The 21922-nt window shown below is 50.2% G+C and overlaps 1 protein-coding gene across 3 annotated transcripts in view; it reads right to left on the reverse strand.

Annotated features, from left to right (window-relative positions):
• Positions 1 to 21922, reverse strand: part of Galnt18 (polypeptide N-acetylgalactosaminyltransferase 18) — a 338683-nt gene that overhangs the window by 166014 nt on the left and 150747 nt on the right. For all 3 annotated transcript variants that reach the window (XM_048788340.1, XM_048788339.1, XM_048788338.1), the window contains exon 2: positions 3550 to 3742. In XM_048788340.1, coding sequence (XP_048644297.1) covers positions 3550 to 3742 — 193 coding nt within the window. The remainder of the gene's footprint in view (positions 1 to 3549; positions 3743 to 21922) is intronic.

The raw sequence follows: 21922 nt of genomic DNA on the forward strand, positions 1-21922 counted from the left end.
GTTGGCCAACTCCGTGGCTCCAGGCCTGAGGTGAGGTAGAACATCATGGTGGAAGGGTGTGGCGGAGGGAAGCTGCTCAGACCCTGAAAGCCCTGAAGCAGAGGAGTGAGAGAAAGGGACAAAGTATAATCCCAGGAGCACGCCCCCACTGACCTGCTCCCTCCAGCCACCTGCCTGTGGCTACCACCCAGTAATGCATTCCCATTATTAATTCATCAAATGGAGTCACCCACTGATTAGTCACAGCTCTCATAATCAGATCATTTCACCTCTGAGCACTGCTGCAGTAACACAGGAGCTTGGGTGCACCTCATATGCAAACCATAGCTGAAGCCAAGGAATCAAAGGAGCGAGTGTTGTGTCTGTTGGAAGACCACACCGTCACCTGGCCACCCCTCACTATAGTGTGATGGCATTCTTAACAAGCCCAGCCATGCCAACCGTCATTGTCATAACAGGCTGCAGTAGGGAGGCCCACCCTTTCCATGACTTCCTTATTGTTTTCCTGTGAATTATGAACAAACAGGTACTGAGCTGAGACTGTGTTTTGTGCCAGACTGTCTGCAAAGTCCCTGACTCTCTTGCTGGCCAAGCCCCTGCAAGAACTAGAAAAAGTCTAGAAAAAGGGGCCAACAGGTATGGAAACCCCTTGCCTCAGCCAGGTAACAGAGTGAGCCAGATCACATCTTTCCCCAAACAGGAAGGAGATAAAGCTGGGGACCAGCCTGGGCAGATGGAAGGGTGGGGCAGATTCTGAATCTGCAGAGAGAAAATCCTCCAGCAGCAGAGGAGGAAACGAGAGATTTCTGCCCACCGAGGGTCCTTCGGAGTCCCCTGTCAGGCACACTGCACTGGAGGTGACAGTCTCTCAATGCAGGGTGAAGGGCCTTGAATGTCGGCTCTCAGCAGCAGCATTGTGCACAGGCAAAATCACAGCTGCGGGTCAGTGTCGGAGGCAGCTGGCATGCAGGCACCCGGGTTCAGGGCTCAGCCTGGCTCCTTATCCACTGTGGGACGTCAGACACAACACTCGCTCCTTTGATTCCTTGGCTTCAGCTATGGTTTGCATATGAAGTGCCCTCCCCCCCCCAAAGCTCCTGTGTTACTGCAGCAGTGCTCAGAGGTGAAATGATCTGATTATGAGAGCTGTGACTAATCAGTGGGTGACTCCATTTGATGAATTAATAATGGGAATGCATTACTGGGTGGTAGCCACAGGCAGGTGGCTGGAGGGAGCAGGTCAGTGGGGGCGTGCTCCTGGGATTATACTTTGTCCCTTTCTCTCACTCCTCTGCTTCAGGGCTTTCAGGGTCTGAGCAGCTTCTTTCCGCCACATCCTTCCACCATGATATTCTGCCTCACCTCAGGCCTGGAGCCATGGAGTCGGCCAACTGTGGACTGAAACCTCTGAAACCTGGAGCCAAAATTACCTTTTTCCTCCCCTAAGTTGTTCTTGTCAGACATTTTGGTCACAGAGATGAATAGCTGACTAACAGAGCTTACTCTACTTGAAATGGGAAGACCACACCATCCCCTCGTCACCCCTCACTACAGTGTGAAGGGCATCTTTATCAAGCCCAGCCGTGTCAACCGGTTATGGTCATAACAGGCTGCAGTAGGGAGGTCCACGCTTTCCACGGCCTCCTTCTTGTTCTCCCGTTAACTGTGGACAAACAGGTACTGAGCTGGGACAGTGTTTTGTGCCAGATTGTCTGCAAAGTCCCTGGCTCTCCTGCTGGCCAAGCCCCTGCAGGAGCCAGAGGGTCCCAACTCCCCCAAGGCCCTCTTCCCCAGAGCCCCTACATCAGACCTGATCCTCTCCCAGTCCCAGGCTTGGTCTCTGCAGCCCTCCCAGTGGGCTGAGAGGCATGTAACTGAAGCTTGGAAACTTCCAGAATCCAGCCCCAGCTCAGCATCTGTGCTTGGCCATCACGTCCTGAGCCCCCTGCCTCCCCACCTCCCCCTGGGCATGCAGCAGCCTCCTGACTGCTTCCCCCTGCTTCCTCCCTTCCCCCCTTCAGCCTAGTAACACAGTGACCAGTGGGGCCTTGGAAAATGACAGTCCACCGGGCCACTAACCTGCTCCAGCCTTCCCATGGATTCCCACCTCACAGAGCAAAAGCCACACCCTGGCAACAGCCTGCAAAACCCTTCTCCTGCTGCCTCAACCTGAGCCACACAGTGGAGCCACCCGGGAGCTCTCAACAACAGAGGCACCTAGCGTCACCCTGGAAACTCACTTAAATTGGTCTGGGACACGGCTCTGGGATCAGGACTGTTTTTCAAGATCCCACAGTGAGGCCAAGGTGCAGCCAAGATGGAGAACCACTGCTCTTTGGATCTGCTTCCTGTCGCCCCTCTGACCTCATCTCCAACGCTTGCCTCCTTGTTCCAGTCACACCAGCCTCCTTCCTTCCTTCCCCTCAAACATGCCCAGCATGCAAATAACTCAGGGGAGAAGTTGGCAGTCCCTCTGCCAGGCACACCCCTCCCCAGGACAGGGTCTGCATGGCTGCTTTCCTCAGGTCCTCTGAATTCGGCTCCAAAGTTCCCATCTTAGACTTTTTCTGACCACCACTAAAAACCAAAATTGCAACCCAGACTCCTATCCCAGCAGGTCCCTGTCACCCTCCCCCACTTCAAATTTCTGCATAGCACTTACTGGATCATGCTAGGTATTTGACTGGTTTTGTTTACTATCTGTTCCCAACCAAGTTAAATGTAGGCTCCGTGAAGGCGGAGAGTTTTGACTATTTCATCCACTGCTCCATCCGGGCCTACATGGGGCTGGCACAGAATAGGACTTCTTGGATAATATCTAAGTGAAGATCATGTCCTCCCTGGTCAAGGAATCACCATACTCAATTATACATCATACAGCAGGTGCTCCCTAAGTGTTTATGGAACTGAATTAAATTCTTCTTCCTCAAAGAACACAGTCTCCCAATCCAGCAGCAAGATATTTCCCAAAAACTCCAGAGAAGAGTTTTTGCAGCTATGATTTGCAGATTGAAGAAAATTTCTTAAATAAGGAGAAAGGGGGCAAAAGAAGGTGTGGGGGAGCACACAGGAGTTAATGAGATTTTCCCAGCTCTGGTACGTGCCCACATTTTTAATAATTAGGAGTCATAAAAATTCTAACTGAACCTTAAAGGAACATCCTTGTGTAACAAAGAGAGAAGTCAAGACAGACTCTCTGTCGGGTGTAATGACTTGTTAGCCCTGGAAGATGGATGTACTTTAAAAAACTAATTTACAGGAAAAAAAAATTTGTTCATAAAAATGCAACTAATTGGGTTAAAATGACATATTAGCGGGAATGCCAGATGATTCTAGTGCCCTTAAGGAGTAAATTGGGTTATTAATCCTTACAATCCCTAATAGAAGGAAGCCCTCCCCCTGCCCAGCAGATGGAGAGACTGAGATTCCAAGGGGAAAAGGAGCAAAGGGACCCCCAAAGCTCTAACGCCCAGTCCTGACTCTGTCCCCAGCACTGTGAGGACCCGCCTTCCCAGGTCTGACAAGGGCCCCGTCACTGACTGTGCTCACCCACTGGGTCTGAGGTCAGGCAGGGGCCGGTCGAGGGGCAGGCGGTCACTAAGGTAGGCGTTGTAGCCGTAGTACTGGAACTGCTTCAGGGCCACGCGCCGGCCTTCGGGGCTGAGCTCCTGGCCCCAGTGTGCAAACAGAGAGGAGTCTGTGAAGGGCTCAGCCTCTGCCTCCTCAGGCTTTGCAGGAGCCTCTGGAGGAAAAGGGACAAGGAGACAGTGGTCAGAGTGTACCCCTGCATATGCCACGACAACAACTTTCCCTTCCTCACAATGGTCTTGGGTCACAACAAACTTAGCCCCTTCTTTGGTGAGTGAGGGAAGACTGAAAATTTCATGCTTCCCAATGATCCATTCATCCACGAATACATCCCTTCATGCATCCAACAACCACGAGACATAGGGATGTAGAAATACATCTATCGGGGTCTGCCAGTGGGCTGGGGGATGTGAGCCTGATGCCCCATGGCTCCAGCATGGACTTCTGCTTCTCTTTCCTCAGCTTGCACACCTTCCTCTGCAACCCTTCCTATTCCAGGCCTCATGCTGAGAGCTGGCTGGTTGGGGTCTTTCCTCTGCCCTGTCTGGTCATGCTGAGAGATGGCTAGCTCCGCTGTGTGGCAATGAGCTGGCTGTGATCACTCCAACCACACTGCCTCCTGCGGCTCTGTCCACTGGGAGAGGGAATAGGACACAGGTGACAGCCAAGCCATCCTCAGCCTGCTACACTTGCAGGGCACTGCTCTCTGGACCCCTGGACGTTGTGATGGCAGCCCCACACTGGGTCATGCCCAAGAACATGGAAGGGGGCGTCACCAGCTGGAAGAGCAGGAGCTTTGGATTTACACACTGATGGATTCAAAACCCGCTCCACCTCACGCTGACTATGGAACCACCACAACCACTCAGCCTGCCTAAGTGGAACTCCTGTCCTGTGACACAGAGAACACATTAACCCCCTAGACCTGGGAGGGTCACATTAAAGAACATACACAAAGCACTTAGACCAGCACATGCCTTGGAAGGAGTGTACAATCCATGGTAACTAGGGTTACTATAGCAAGGGAAGGTCATTTAAACTGTTTTGTTGTTGTTGTTGTTGTTGTTGTTGTTGTTTTTAATAGGGAAGGGGACAACAGGCCTTGCCAGACATGTGGTAGACTGGGACTTGCACATTAGTTCTCCAGGACAGCGATCAGTTAAGGCCTGAAGTCAGAGAAACTCGTCAGAGATGTCCGGCCCACTTCTGTGCTATAGATATGGAGGTAAGTAAGAGATGAGCCAGAGGCCAGGAATGGGACAGAGACCCAGGAAGGCAGAAGCTGGTCAGGAACAGGAGACGCAGGTGCAGGACCCCTGTGGATGTCCATTTCCTCAGCTGTCTGTCTGGAGCGGATAAGTACATAGCATTCGTAAAAGTATGGGCTGGACACAGGCAGGGAGCTAGGGTCCCCAGGTCTTCTAGATTAGGGCACTCAGAGTTACAGGCTGCCACTACCTCTTAGGTCACTTTTCTAGGAGGGGATCTGGCAGAGAAAGAGGTCTGGGAACAAAAGAGTGAGCTTGTAGTAGCCCGGTTCCTCCCAATGTGGAATGGGTGATCCAGCAGTAGGAAGCCCTCATTGCTAGAAAGGTGGAGTTGTCGTGGGGTGAAAGGTGGCTTAGAGCCATGATTCTCAGAGTAGACGAGCATACAGGTGCCAGAGATTTGAGAGAGAGAGAGAGATGTAAAAGCAACACATTAACAGACTCCCAGGTGTCTGTCGGCTGAACTCACTGGATAAGGAAGCTCAAGCCCTCCTCCTCTCAGTGCCACTTCCTTCAATTTGGACACGTGTGACCCCTGACGTGACCATAAAAGCCAACACACACTGAGTGCTTGCTCTTGCCATGAGCCAGCTCCTCCTCTAAGCATGCCCGCCTATTGACTCCTCTCACCCTGATCATCTCTATTTCACAAATGGAGTAAGCAAGGCCCAGAGGAGCAAGAGACTTGCTCAGGTTCATGAAGAAGGAAGTGAAGGAGCTGGGATTCAACTTTGGGCCCTGCCACTGTCCCCATGGCCTCTAACGACATCTCAGTTACCAATTTCTTCTAAAGATATAAAAAAGAAACTCAGATCCATCAAACAGAGTATGATAAATTGTAGAATAAAATGCAAACTAAGCACGCATTTCTAAGACAAAGCGAGGGACTCCAGCGTGTGGGGGGTCTGCCCACAGCTCTATCCCAGAACTGGGGTGCGCCGGCTCAGTCTCCATCCCTCTGAGGCAGGCTTGATGAGAAGCACCGGCTTGCATGATCTTGAAGGTCCTTGTTATCTCTAAAAAGATGTATGACTCATTCGTTTGGAATGGGGGGTAGTAAAACTCTAAATCAGTGAACCAACTGAATCATATAATATTTAAAAGAAATGTAGTTTTATTGCTCTCAAATGCCTAAATGGATATTACCAAGTAAAATGAGATCAGTTAATGAAAAAATTATGATTCACAATTAGGCTTGGGTTGCATAATGATGTAGTACAAACATATTGAAATCCTGGCTTACAGCACCACGTGTCCCTACCTTTTGATTCAGTCTGGGTACAAATGACAGCAAACTTGAAACCAGTGGGTCCTTAAAGAGGAATTAGGGGAACTACAGTGGGAAGCAAGTATACTTTCTGCAAACTTGACACGAGTCACTAGGTGATTTCCTTATCCAGGGCTATCTTAGCCCCGTGGTCCTCACAGGCGTGGACTCCATGAGGACAGGACCCTACCCATATGATTCTCACTCTCTTTAATTCCTAGAATACTATGTGGGTCTTACGAGGGTCTTGATATATCAATTTAAAATGAATTAGTAAGTAACCCACGGTGGTTATTAGCCGCGAAGAAATCAAAGATGAAAAAGCCCAATAAATACTCTAAGGGCACCAAGCTTGTCATGGGCATCGAACAGATGGAGGCATCCCACCTCCACCTTCATTCCTCTGCATGAAGGATGTCACCTGTGGTCCATAGCCCACCATCTATTTTTTTTTAGTGGTTCCAGGGATTGAATTCAAGGGGCACTCACCCACTGAGCCACATCCCCAGACCTATTTTGTATTTTATTTAGAGACGGGGGGGTCTCACTGAATTGCTTAGAGCCTCACTTTTACTGAGGCTGGGTTTGAACTCACAATCCTCCTGCCTCAGCCTCCCGAGCTGCTGGGATTACAGGTGTGCACCACCTTGCCCGGCACCCATCATTTTGTTGTTGTTGTTGTTGTTGTTTTGTGTGGTGCTGGCAATTGAACCCAGGGCCTTGTGCATGCAAGGCAAGCACTGTACCAACCTAGCTGTATCCCACCATCTATTTTTTAAAATAAAGTTCTACTAAAACCAGTCTCTTCCATTTGCACACATGTCATCTATGGCTGCTCTAGGAGATATGTGAGGAGGGCTGAGTAGGTGTGACAGACCAGGGGCCCACAAAGCGAAAAATAGGTACTGTCTGGTCCTTTGAGAAAAAGCCTGCCAGCCCTGCTCTATGCCTTCCAGTTGCCTCCCCTTAGGTAAGGAAACCTCACCCTGCTAAGTTCATTTTTTCCCCCAAGAGCTAATTAAGAACATTAGCTATGGTTTCAGAATCCTGAGGGCTATACTCCAGCTTTTTATTTACTTTTTTCAGTTCCAAGGATTGAACCCAAGGATGCTCTACCACTGAGCTACATCCCCAGCCTTTTTTATTTTTTATATTGAGACAGGGTCTCACTAAATTGCTGGCCTGAGTCACTGAGATTAAAGTCATGTGCCACTGTGCCCAACTTTACTCCAGCTCTTTTACTGTTTTGGTCTACCTCACCCTGAGCCTCGGTCTTCTTGTCTGGACAATGGGGTTGATAATAATCTCACCTCCTTCATAGATCATTGGTGATCATTAAGTGATATGTCCATGTATGGAGCTTGGCACATGGTAAGCTCTCAAAAATGCCCACTGCTGAGAACCCGCAATGCCCACAGCCCTGGCAGAGTACTCTCTCATCAACACCACCTTAGGTCAGATGGGAAGATGCCCTGTCCTGAGGTCTTCAGCTCTGAAAGACACTGATGACCAGATGAAGGGTCTCTACATCCATAGAAAAGCAGCCTCAACCAGTCCCAGGGCCAACTCCCTTCTCCAGTAAGAAAGCAGATCCATGTGGTCATCCAGCACGGGGACACAGTGAAGATACAGGCAAAGAGACCCCAGAAAAGTGCCTGGGCTGGTGCTATGCAGGTGTCCAGGGCATCTGGACTTCTCTTGTGGTGGCCAGATCTTTGATGTCTCACCCAGAGACAAGACTGCTCCCAGGATAGACATGGGCTGGGGTCCCTGCTGGGGTTCACACCCACCTGGGCATATCTGATCAAACAACGAACAGATGGGGTAACTAGAAAGAAGCATCTCCTCAGGGATTGAGGGCTCCAAAGCAAGAGTCAAGAATCAAATTTGCCATAGCAGGAAAGAGCATGCTGTGGGGCTCAGGGTCCACAGAGATGCTGGGCAGGTCTGCAACTCAGGAAAGAGAATCAGAGCCACCTGGGCCTCATCAGGCTTGGGACAGCCAGTGGATGGAGAAGAGAAGAACACCACAATGAAGAGGGTAAAACTGAAAGGTGTGGAATTAGCCACATCATCTGAAAATGGTTTATAAACCTCCAAACTGCATCCCCACGTCCAACATGCCAACATCGCCAAAGACACTGTCCCAAGTGGCCAAATGCATTATTTGAGGTCTGACCACAGGCTGATCTTGGGAATCTACTGCAAAACCTTTGCCCTGGGAGCTGATGCCCTGGTACAGCACACCCCAACCCACTGCATTGCCCCTGCCAGGCACTGAGGCCAGAACTCCCTGCCTCCCCCGGGATGGAGGTCTAACCATTCCCATATTGGTAAGAAGATGCTGCAGATCAAAGACATTAATGGCTTATGGTTGAGCCTAGACACACTTGGGAGAGGAAAAACCCACTTGAGGAGTGAAGAAATCTCAGGTTCCGGGAAGCGCCTCAGTTGGCCTGCGCTGGTGTGTACCCGATGCTAAACTGTAGACATACCTTCAGAGCAGCCATAAACAGGGCCACCCAGCCCTTCAGGTGCTCCCTGCTTCTCCAGCTGTGCAGGCCCTTCCTCAGAGGTTTCTTTAACCAGCCAGCAACTAAAAAGTATAGGCCATAAGCTGGGTAAATGGATGGAGCTGGAGAATATTATGCTAAGCCAATCCCAAAGAACCAAAGGTGAAATGTTTTCTCTAATATGCAGACGCTAATTCACAATAAGGGGGTGGGGAGAATAGAGGTATTTTGGACTAAACAGAGGGGAGTGAAGGGAGAGAAGGGGGTGTGGGGGTAGGAATGATAGTAGAATGAATGGGACACTATTACCCTATGTGCATATATGATTACACGATCTAGATAACTCTGCATCATGTACAACCAGATGAATGAGAAGTTATACTCCATTGACATATGATGTGTCAAAATGCATTCTACTTTCATGTATAACTAATTAGGACAATTTTTTTTAAAAGGCATATGCCAGACCCAACCAGAAGTACCAGACCCCTGCTCTGTGTGTTCAGCATTCCTAAAGATGGGTTAGAGCCTGCACCCTGAGGTTGCTTGTCAAATACATTTTGACTATCACTTGCTCAAGCCCTTCCTGGGCTGGCTCCTGTGAACAGAACAAGAAGTTTCTAGAGACACACTCTCTCAGCCCATCTGCTGCTCCATGGTAATGCCTCACCCTCATTGTGCATGACCTGTTTTCCAGAAAGTTCTATCAAGGATCACATAGTGCATCGGGGAAATGCCACCATATGATCTCAGAGATCTGCCCACAAAGCCTGACACCCAGACCGATAATGAGAGCAGAACATTACAGATACATCCCGACAGGCTCCATGCTAATTCACAGAGACAGGAAAGAAGTGGGGAGGGGAAGACCCAGCAGAGCTTAATGCAACAAAAGCTGCAGCTTCCAGTCTTGTCATGGGCTAATCAGCCAACCAAGAGGAGCACATCTGGACACCCTGCCAAGGCTCTGACAGCTCCTGAAGAAAGTAGGAAGAACACCTGCACGAGGGGCGGCTGCTTGGTGGGCAGCCCCAACAGAGGGCTGGCCCCGCCCACTGACTTTTGCTCCAAGGTCTTGGTGGTTCTGAGATCCCAGGAGAGATGGAAAGATGGGCTCTAGAGTGAAACAGACATTGCAATCCTGCTCTGCCCTGTCCCGGCCTGCCTGCTGTCTTCCCTGGAGATCCCCATCTTCTGGAGCTGAGCGTTGCCAGCTCTTGCTGTGGCTGCAGGTGGAAACTCAGAGGTGCTGGTGTCTTTTCAGGGGAGTTTCAGGAGAGTCTGCAGCCCAGACCTCTTCCTGAATAAGAACCCAGCACGCATCTCTGTTCCTTGGACTGTAGGATAAGGCAATGGGAGGAGTCCTATTGCACAGTTGCTCCTGGAAGTCAAAGTGGTTTGGGACTCCCACCTGTAGGTTGGGCAGCAGGAGCACTCAAGCCTTTCTGAGAAGGCAGACAAAGCCACACATAGGACAAAGCCCACACGACCAATGCTAGCCTACCGCCCAGGTGGAAGCAGAAGCCACATCTCTGCTTCTAGTCCCTCAATTTGGATTCCTGTCAGGATGTTTTCTCAGGAAACTGATGGAGCCTTCTTGTTTCTTACGATTTTAATTTGGTTTACCATATGACCCTCTCCCTGGCAGAGGGGACAGCTAAGAAGGCTTTGGGGGTGAGTGGGGAGGGGGCCCAGCTCCTACCCTGAAGCCAGTCCTGTAGCCACTGCTATTTCTGCTCTGCCCTCAGGCGGTGCTCAGAGCCAAAGCTTTGGGTGTTTGGTGATGGGATCTGCAGCCCAGTGGATGAAGGTGGGAGAAACACACAGGCAGCCCAAGTCCCACGCAGCTACCCATGCAGGGCACTTGGGCCCTGTGTCTGAGGTTCATTCAGGTGACAGACTGATGGTTCTGATTCCTGGTCCCCTTCTCAGACTGTCCTGGGGACCCTTTTCTACTCACTCCTGCACCTGCTAGTCATTCTTTCTGGTCCTTCAAGCCTCCGTTTTTCCCCTTGTGAAATGGGAACAGACTGCCAGGGAGCTATGGGGGTGACTGTGAAGTCAGATTTAGGAAAGATGAATGTACAACATCCAATGAGGGGGTTCTAGGTGATGCTGAGTGTCCCAGCTAGAATTCTGTGTGCAGGATTTCCTTTCCTCCCTCTCCTGCTTTCAAAACAGGGTATAATTTATATACCATAATATCACCATTTTAAACTTCCAATTCAACAACTTTTAGAAAACTTTGCTTCAACTCTTGAGATGCCTTGGTGCATGCTTTATTTGAGAGTTAAAAAGAAAGGGCTAATTCAATGTCCAGAAACGTACATTTTCAGCTCTCTCAGTAAACTGCCTGCTGACTTCCTGCTGCTGAGAAGTCTCCATTATTCCCACTAAAGAGCTTGATGTCTGGCTTCTCTGAAGAAGACTATGCTATTTGCAGTTCCTCTTAGCACTGCTAATAAGGGCGGGGTTCACACCACTACACAGGGAGGGGTGACACCTGGAAGAGCCAGGAAGCACCATCCAGGTGGCACCATCCAGGCCCCACCTGGGGCTTCCATCTGCCCTGCCACCTCTTTCCATGCCATGGCCAGGGACACTGTCTCCCGCCTTCGTCTTCCAACGCCCAGCTTCGGGATCCAAATCCCAGCTTTGGTGACTGATGCAAGCCAAAGGGAGGGACAGAGAGTTGTGGAAAGCAGGCAGCTTGGGAGGCCAGAAGCTCAGCAGACTCTGTCCTCCAGTGCTGGGCAATTCTGCCCCAACCTCTGCTTCTGTAAAATGGGGCCTGTGTTTGAGATTCACCTGGGAGGCATCGGGGGACTTTAGCACAATATAGTGGTACTTTTCTTATTGGGCTTCCAAGGGAAAATTCCCAGAATTCATTAAACACCCTTTGAGGTGTTCAGAGCTCTATCAAGAGTGAGCTACTGTGATAATTAGCCCTCTTCTTGGCTCTGGAGTTGCATCAGAGCAGGAACTGCAGGGCCTCTGCCAGTGGTGCCCATGATTAGGCTCTTTCTTCCTGGAGTCCTCAGAGCTGCTAAAATGAAGAAGTGGAATCAGACAGGGAAGGGCTTGGAAGGAATCAGAGGGAAGGAACCCCGACAGCTCCCTCTGCACAAGGACTTTACTCTTGGTGCACAGGGATCTGGAAGAGCAGTCACCCGTTCCTGCAGAGGGCAAGAAAAGAAGATCCCTCAGGGCACCTCCTCCTAAGAAAAGACAGTGTACAGGCACGAGAGCAGCCCCCCAGTCATGCCAAGAGTGGATTTTACAAAAGGGCTCAGTCCACCAGGCAGAGGTGCTCCAGGGTCAGCTCTGCCCTGGACTGCCCATGTAACCTTCATCGAGCTCTTGAATCTCTCCAAACCTCGGCTTGCCCATCGGTTGAACAGAAAGCATAATATTCATCCCTAAGCATGTGGCAAAGGGCAAGTGTGACCACAGATGCTGTCAAAGGGCTTAGCAAGCCCTCAGTGAGTGTAGTAGTGTTTCATAGCTGCTATAACCAATGACTGCCAACTCAGCAGCCTAAGAGAACACAAATGTATTATCTTACAGTTCTGGAAATAAGCAGGTGACTGGAGTCTCACTGGGCTAAAACAAAGGTGTCACAGTCTGTTTCTGGTCTTTTCCAGCTTCTAAAGGCTGCTGAGTTCTGGCTCAAGGCCCTTCCTCATCTTCATGACTACAGTGGGTGGAGTCCCTCCCTACCACAGCATCTGACCCCCTCTACCTCCCTCTTGCCCACAGGCCCTGGCCTCTATAGTCACTGGTTAGGCTCACATGGTTAACCCGGGCCACTTCCCCAATTTTAAGGCCAGCTGATTGACAACCTTGGCTGCAGAGGCAGCCTGAATTTCCCTTTTCCATGTAAGGAAGCACATAGTTTCCAGGATGAGGCCATGCCCATCTTTGGGCAGACATTATTCTGCTGCCACAGTCAGAAATCAATCATTGCAAGTTTTCAGACTATAAAGGAGATTCTAATACTTTACCCTCGGGGTTGTAGTGAGGCAAAGTAACAATAGCTGACATTTGTTGAGTCTACCCTGTGCCAGCATAGCTGCTCTCTCAACCCCACACTCCACAGAGACCACACAGGAACATGCCCAGCAAATCAGGCAGGGCTGCTGTCCACATTCTTCAAACAGCAGGTGCAACCCCAGGCAGCAGGCAGCCAGGAGCTGTGAAGGGGCCTCACCCCCTCCACCCCTCACTGACCTTGAAGCCACCTTGGCCCTGCATCCCTGAGCACTAGTTAAGAAACAACAAAAGAGAGACTTAGACAGTGCCAGGAAAGAACTGTGGCAACCACTGTCCTGCCTCTGTTTCCTCCCCACAGCAGAAGCATTCCAGCTTCCAAGGGCTCCAGACCTGGGTTCCGCCTCCCACTGCTGCGCTCTGGCATATGGCCACCCAGGTCTAGTTTTCAAAACTCCCCACAGCTAATGTTCTGCAGCTGATGTTCTGTTTGCTGTTGCTGTTTTTGTTGCTGTTGGGGGAGGGGTGGGATGTTCCCGACCCTGAAAATCCAATGAAAACTATGGACCACAACTGAGTAAAATGCACATTGGCAGGTGCATTCAGTACCAAGGAAGCCATGCCGGACAGTCCAGTGTGAGGCAAGGGTTGGTACACGTTTTTCTCTCCAAGACCAATTGTAAGTATTTAGGTTTGCAGGTCAGATGCTCTCTATCACAACTACTCAAAGCAGCCATAGATAATGTGTCCATGAATGAGTGTGGCTGTGTCCCAAGAAAGCCACAACTATAAAGCAGGCAGCAGGTCAGATTGGGCCCCGTGTACTAATCGCACAGACTCAGATTCCACCGTGTCCTTTACTAGAGGGTCGAGGCTTCAAAGCTCAGGATTTATTTCCTCACGTGTAACAACACCTACCAGGTAGAGTTAGTGAGGAATACAGGAGGGAATGTGGGTAAAGCACCCTGAACAGTGCCTGACCCATGTAGCTCCATGATATCATGAACTAGGATCTACCTGCTAGCTGGTTGGTTGGTCTATCTATCTATCTATCTATCTATCTATCTATATTTATTTATTTTTGGTACAGTGTCTCCCTAAGTTCCTGAAGCTGTCTTTGAACCTGTGATCCTCCTGCCTCAGCCTCCTGAGCCTCTAGGATTACAGGCATGTGCACCACCTGCCTAACTTGCCTGCTGGCTTTGATATTCATCTGCCCCATCCCAGGGAGGACACATTCCAACTCTCCTGGCATCAGCTTCATACCACACAACCTTAGTCCACCTGACTGGCCAAGAGCAGGACCTAGGTCAACCCCGCTTGGGAAGGATAAAAGGCAGTCATGATAATGTAAGTCCGAGTCACTGAGAAGAGCAGCCAGGGCAGGGGTGGAATCAGGCCCTGCGCTCTTGGAGGGACCATCAAGGATTTGGGGGCGCAGCCCCAGTCAGGGTGCTAAGATTCTGGAAGAGTGGCAAGTCCTAGCAAGGAACTAGAGAACAAGTCACAGGGGGCCAGGGGCAGGGTGGCATAGGAGAAGTGTAGTCACTTGAGTCTGGACGGACATGGCTACCAGGTAAGGAAGAGGAAGATGTCTGGCTCTTCGAGCTCACTCTAAATACTCCACAATGGCTCCTCCCAGGGACACATCCACACTGAGTCACACAGGGCTGGCACTATGGTGCCCTTCTGAGCCTGCACTGGGTGATTCTGGGCCCAGGAGTGGCCGGCTCACCACTGAGGTGGCTGGTGCAGCCAGAACTCATCGTGTACACACATCACAGAAAAATGGAAATGACTTGATTAGAAATTATGCAGAATGAAAGCTGCCATTAAAGGGTCCAAGTTTTACACTTCAAGCCAACCATATAAAGTACATGTGAAAAACTCATTTTAGGGAGTGACAAATGTACATATCTTAGGAACCAGGATTTATATGCACCATTACTTGCTACTTTAAAGCAACCCTTTAAACCTTGAATTCTGCCTAGGAGATATAATGAACTCTGAAGCACACACCACATTTCCCCTCCCCTGAGAGCTGGCAGCCTGTGGCTGAGCACCCAGACTTCTAAATACACACCTCACTGTTCGCACATAAAACACAATGTTGCCCCATGCCAATTTCCTGGAAGGAACTCTCTGTACTGACCCTGTTGATGTTCCAGTGCCTCGCTTCTCCTGTTGCAACAGCAGTGGGCCACAACGGGGAAAGAAATGTGGCCCTTGGCAGTCGGGCAGCCTGCAATCTAGACCAGTGTCAGACCCTCCAGCAGCTGTTGTTCCCTGCAAAGGTCTGCAAGGTGCCACAGGGTCCTCCTTGCTTTGAGAGTCCTACAGCCTGCATTAAGCTGCAAAAATCACGTGTACCTTTCCTCTGTAATAGAACTCTGCCCTTCACTCTCCTGTCTCAGAAGCCTCTCCTGGGAAGCCTGCCTGTTTCCAGCATCTTCCTTCTGATCTGAAAGGGCAGCAACTTGCCGTAGGGCATGGTTCCCAAGCCTTGGCAGGCATCAGATGGCTGCCCTCGTGCCTTGTTCCCTCCAGCACCCACGAGGGCTCCTATGAAGTGGCTCCTACTTGTGCTCAAAGGGTACGCCCGTATGTGTAGTACTTCTGAGGCAGCCACACTCCAGCCTGGGCCCTGGGAAAACTGACAAACTTTCTCCCTCAGAGACCCCATACCAGTCCCAGGGCCTGTGTCTATGGAAGGCTTCTGCAACCTGTGTGCCAGGCTGGTAGGGAGGCGGGTGGTGTTCTACAATGGGAGGTATTTCCTCACCCCCACAAGACCCTGGGGGCATTAACCCAGGCCCCCAGAGGAGAACAGAGGGTCCATTCCATTCCATTCCATCCAGTTCTCACTGGCCACACACACACACACACACACACACACACACATCTCACAGAAGCCTGCAGCAGCCTACAAAGACTTGTCCTGAGAACATATTCTTCAAGTCCCAGGGGGCTGCTCACTGCATGCAGCAAGATCATTAAAAATATACCATTTCAAAGACCAGAGACGAACACTTGTAAAAACAAACTTGCAGGAAAAAAATATTATGGAGCTCCACTCTGGTTAAATAAACCATATCTGAATCTTTAAGTGCAATTTACAGCAGAAAAGGACAAATATGAGTCAGGGCCCGGTGAGCCTGGGGTCTGCCAACACGCCCCTGGGTCATGTGTGCCATCTTGGCTGGGGCGGTCCCCAGGCCAAGCGCCATCACTCCCAGCAGCTGTCGATCACGGGGCAGCTTTTCATTACAGACTCAGTCATAAATCTCCCAGCCCCGGTGGCCATGGCTGTACTGCAGCATAGAGAAGTGGATTTGTCCTTCGAAAAAGTTAACAAACAGGCTCTCCCAACCCTAGGCCCCAGCAGGATCAGGAAAGGCTTTGAATCCACGTCAAAGAAAGCATCAAAGGAAATAGGCCATTTTCAAACAAAATTCATTTCTCGAGCATGACGGTGGAAATATTTATCACATGAAAGATGTGAGACCTTTGTGATGTCTCCGTGCTCTGTTAGGGATGCAGCGTGTGTCCAACCCAACGTGTGCAACCCCGTCATGCCTGCGATGTTTGAAAGGGGGAAAATTAGTCCTTCCCATCTGGCAGACTCTTAATTTACCAACCCGGTTGTAATCGTGTAGCATGGGCACCTGAGGCAGAGGAAAGAGGCAGGCACGGCCACTGGCAGACAAAATAAGCTAAGGTTTTGGACAAAGAAACTTTGCATGTCCAGGATGCAGTGAATAGGGCCCCATGCTTATCTATCTCTGTCAGCCATGGGCTTTGAAAAGCATCCACACTGATACCTCATGCACAAGATCGGACCAGGCTACCTCAATGGCTCTCGGGATTATCCAGCGTCTGGATTTCCGGCCATAATCATGAGTACTTGCTCTACAAATGTATTTTCAAAGTGCACATAGAAAGCCTGGAAAGAAATCACAAGAGGGCAAGCCAGCCTTCAAGCGAGGCCTGAGGTCTTTCAGGCTCAACTCTGAGGATGAGGGCTCTGCTCAGAGACCCTGAAGACCAGAAAGCTCTTCCTCTACATTGTGTCATGGGGTTAGTGGAGGGGAGGGCGCTCCGAAGCACAGCCTTTCACAGGCCATTAACATCTTCTCTTCAGGATGGAGACATGGACCCCAATCTCTTGCCCTTTCCCCTGAATTGGTGACTCAGATAATAACTCACTGGTGGCCCCTAACATGTGGAAGAAGACACATCGACTTGCTCTATCTTTCCTGGGTTCCCTCAGACAGGCAAAAGTTAAACTCCATGAATTTGGAATTAGAAATAAAATGAAATTCATTTATTCAACCAAGAAGCATCAAGATGCAGCTGTGCAGAGACGCATCCTGCCCTGAAAGTGAAGCGCAAGACCCCTGACCCACCCCGCCTGAGTCTAGAACTTGACTTCACCACTCCCTTACTGTGTGACCTGGCATAAGTCACTAATTTCTCTGTGCCCATTTTCTAATATGGAAACTTGGGAATAATCACAAAGACTGCTCCCTTGTGGGGTTATTGTGAGAAGTGAATAAGCCCACAATAGTGCCCTTGGTATCGTATACACACTGGTGGTTGCTACTGTTATCATTGCTGCTGGTGGAGGTCCTGTGCCGGGAGCTGGGGTAGAGTTAGGAGTGAACCTGGAAAGTCATTGGGGGTGGGGAGCAGCTCCCCACCTCCTCACCTCTCCACTGAGTCTGGCACAGAGGAACTTAGAACCCAGGGCAGCTCCTCCATCCTCCTGAAGAGAGTGGAGAGAATCCAGAGCCTGCTGCTCCCCTGGGGTGAGTCACTGAGAGACACCCAAGGAAGGTCTGCTCCCCGAGCCTCAGCCCTGTTCCCCATGAGGTTGGGGGGGGGGGAGGTGCCTGGGCAGCCACCGGCGGGGCCCAGTGCCACAGTGTGAGGACCACTGTATCCAGTGTTGAGTGGGCAGACGGTGCCCTTCCTGCCAGGCTGGTCTGTTGCAACCTGCAGCCTGGGGCTGGCAAACAGGGAGGCCCCCTGCAGTGCTCTGGATGTCCAATGTCCCCCAAAGACCCACATGTCAAAGGCTTGGTCTTCAAGGGGGTGTTGTTGGGAAGAACTGTGGACCTGTAAGAAGTGGGGCCTTGTGGGGTCCTGAGGTCATGGAAGTTGTGCTCTTGAAGGGGATTTGGGGACCTCTACCCCTTCCTCCTCTTCTCTTTTGCTTCCTGGCCACAGGTGAGCAGCTTTGCTCTGCCACATGCTTCCACCATGATGTAGCCCCTCACCACAGGCCCAGAGCAATGTGCCACTTGACCATGGGCTGGCACCTCCATAACTGTGAGCCTAAATAAGCATTTTCTCCTTGAAACTCAGGTATTTCGAAATATTTATTTATCTCTCCAGATGATTCTAATTTGCAAACAAGATTCAGAACCACTGGGTTGAGGGCAAGGGTTCCCAAGTCTTCTCTGCTTACTAGAGGGGCTCTAATTTAATCTGTCTACACATAGGATTTTGCATAAGAAATCCTTCCAAGAAAGGGTCTGCAGTTAAATAAAATGGCTTCAACCCCCCCCCCCCAAACTAGTGAGTCTTTCTGTCTCATTCCCTAGGAAAGAGAAGGAAGCTAAGTCATGCATCTCTCAGAAAGGTAAGAGTCTCATTCAGGTGACACAGAGGCAAAGCTGGGCAGAAGGAGGGACAGACAAAACACATGGTAAGCCCTGGGTATCCTGGGGGTCTTCAAGCTGTTTCCAAAAGGTCCAAAAGATCAACAGAAGAACTCAGTTCCTGGGCTTTGGGTGAGATTTCTAGTAGACTCAGAGTTGAAAAGCTTTTTGCCTAGTGAAGTCAGAAGCTCTGCTTAACAGCTACATGTGTCTTTGATTAATAAAAGATGGGAAATAAATTGATCATCTCTGAATATAGGCAGTGTGCTTGGAGGAGAGTGTCTTCTAGCTGGGGCGCAGGCGACTGAAAGCTCTGGATGGTCAGAAGACAGGCATCCCTGGGTGTGCCTGCTGGCCACGCACACTGTGTGTGCCCATGGCAGGAGGGATGGCTCTGCTGCTTCTCCACACTGACATGTGGAAGTCATATCAAGAGTCAGAGCTCATGGCTCTGCAGCAACCTCTACATCAGGGACCCAGGAGCAGAACTCCTTTCAAAATGGTGGGTTCTGGCTATAGCTGCTGCCTCCCCTGCCCCCCCTCCACCAACCCCTATTCCTTTCCAGAGCCAGAGAGGAGAGGCAATGAGACCCAGGCTCTTCTCCCATCTGTCAGCAAGATCCTGTGAACACAGCAAAAGCCACCGGGCCATTGTGATGCCAGATGGACTCACAGCAAAGAGAATCACCTGGTTGGTAGGATGAGCCCAGGACCCAGTCCTAAATTCACAGGAGACACACACACACACACACACACACACACACACACACACTCCTGCACATGCAGGGCACCTACAGCACCATCCCTGAGCTACAGCTCAACCAGAGTCCCCAACACTGGCTACACATCAAAGTCAAATGGGAAACCAAACACTGATGCCCAACCCCCCCACACCCAGACCAACTGCATCAAAATCTCTGGAGGTGAGATCCAGCCTCCTTTTATCATTTATCTCCCCAGGTGATTTTAATTTGCAGATAAGATTCAGAACCACTGGGTTGAAGACAATGGCTCCCAAACCTCCATGTGTGGTGTGTGTGTGTGTGTGTGTGTTCAAGAATCCACCTGGCAGGTTTGTTAAAAATAGAGACCACCCAAGACTTTCCATCTCCACAGCTCTTAGAAATTAGTTCCTTTCTAATCAGTAGGACTTCGCATCCATTGGCAATACCTCAAATCTCAAAAACAAAGCAACCCTTAACATCTCATCCCCTGAACAAATACTGTAATCTCTTTATGTATCATAACTGTTATACTGGAAAAAATACTTTGCCTTTTCTCAGATGTAGTAATATGTTATCATTATCCTCTTTCCAACAGCCTTTTGGAAGTTTAATAACTTACAACTGCAAGGTCTATTTTCCTCATCTGAGCACCATCATGTTTTATCTTTCCTGCCTGCTCATCAAAGGCCCCTCTTCCCAATAGCAACTCATGGAGGGCTCTTGGCTATCTTCAGGTGCAGACCCAGAAGCCCTTGCAGGAGCTGGGATGCAGTGGTCCCCAGGCTCCAGCTTGAGTGCTCTCCTCCTTTCTGCCCGCCACGCAGTTCTTACAAACAGACAAGATTTGTTTTAATATTCAGAGTCTTTTTCACTAGACCACAAATTCTCTGGTGTTTCTGACAGGTGTTTCCCAGATCACACTTGAATAAACAGATTTAAAAAAAAAAAATTTCCAGCCTGGTCTGCTGTAAGGATAGTGGGGGCTGGGACTGTAGAATGTGACTGAGGAGGGAAAGCCGGGGCAGACTGTGGGATGGAGGACCCCAGGGGCTTTCATTGAGCCCCACTTTCCTGAGTCGCCTGTAAGCAAGACTTTTTAGGCCTGATGTTTAAAGGAGGACCCCAGAAATCCTGGTGACTCCTCACCACTTCAAGAATTCCTGGCTGGGCACAGTGGCTCATGACTATAATTCCAGTGGCTCGGGGGGAGGGGGGGGAGGCATGAGGATCATGAGGTCAAAGCCAGCCTCGGCAAAAGTGAGGCACTAAGTAACTCAGGGAGACCCTGTCTTTAAATAAAATACAAAATAGGGCTGGGGATGTGGCTCAGTGGTCGAGTGGTCCTGAGTTCAACCCCTGGTACCAAAAAAAAAAAAAAAAAAAATTCCTGGCTGAGTGGTCAGCTATTCCTGGTGGGCTGTCACAGATTCTGAAGGCGCTAGTGATGGGGAAAAGGTATAAACCCTTGAGGGAGACAGGGTTGAGTCCAACAGGCTCCCTGTCTTTGGCAACCTCACAGTGCAGTGCAAAATGAGTGGGAAGATGGGTGTATTATTACTGTGGCACCATTGCACAGACCTGGCTGGCTGGGGAGATGGATGATCAGATGGCTGCACCCAGGGCTGAATGGGAGAGTATGTTGGACACAACTGCTGCCTCTTGAGACGAGGTCAGCAGAACACAGCATCCCTCTGTAACTATGTCACTGTGAATGAGCCAACTTAGGATATTATTTTGAGGCCCTGGTAACCAAGAAAAGCCGTCTGCATTGCTCTAAACACAAAGGAGCCAGTCTGCTTTCTTGCCTTTGTGAAGGTCTCAAACGGGGCTGAACTAACGAAGGCCTCAAGCCATGGTGCCAAACTGTGCAGGGACTTCACAGAGGGAGCAGATGAAAGGCACGGGATCCACTCTAACAACCTTCCTCTCATAATAAGCTGCTCTGATTCATGGCGACCGGCAGGCTTCCCTGTATGTGTCCACAGCTCTCTCTTTCCTCAGTGGCTCAGGCTTTTCCAGAAAGGCCCTTCCGAGGCAGGGCATCAGAAAACTGGCAGCAACATGGCCAGAGACATGCATGTCTGAGTCACCAGGTCCCCCAACTCCTCAGAGCCCTTGGACACCAACCATCAACCAATCATTAGAGTCCACAAGTCCACATCGTGTGGAAGTCCAGCAAAGCAGTCCAGAGCATGGGCTGAGCATTTAACTAAACAGGGTTAAACCACAGGTTATGCCATTTACAAGCTGCACATTCCTGAATCTGTCAGCATCTTGCTTATTTGGCCAGAGAAAGAGGATAAAAAGAACACCTACCTCCTAGGAGTTGGGGAAGTAATGGAATGCTTCGTGCAAAGGGCTTAGCAGTGCCTATTAACCCCCAGTGAATGTTAGGGAGCAGTATTAATGCCAAGATCCCTGTTCCCGTGTGGACCGGTGGCTGCACAGTACAGAGAAGGACCATGGGCTGAGCAGCCAGGTTCCCTGTACTAGCCATATGCTTGGCCACTTTTGCACACCTAACCTTTCAAAGCTGCAGTCTCTTCTTCTATGAAATGGACATAATAAGTACTCTCTGTCTTCCACAGGTGTTTTTGGCTGTGTTCATGTCAGCACATCTAGAATGTTCTCTTCCTGCCCCTTCGTTGATACAAAAGTGGCCTATCTGATTGCCCTGCAGCAGAGCCAATGTGACAGCAGTGCTGGCACAGGAAGTCCTTTCCTCAGTGGCACCTGAGGGCCCTGTTCTTCAGAGGACCAAAGGAATCACAGGTGCATGCACAGCTTGGCTGGAAATCAGCAGAGTCCAACAGCAGTGCAAGGAAGAATGGTCCCAGGGGAAGCCCACCTGCTGTCCACCTCAAATTTGTTGTCATGATGGGGACTTTCATGGTTGCCCAGTACAGGT

Source organism: Marmota marmota, unplaced genomic scaffold (genome assembly GCF_001458135.2).
Source record: "Marmota marmota marmota unplaced genomic scaffold, marMar, whole genome shotgun sequence".
Taxonomy (NCBI): Eukaryota; Metazoa; Chordata; class Mammalia; order Rodentia; family Sciuridae; genus Marmota; species Marmota marmota.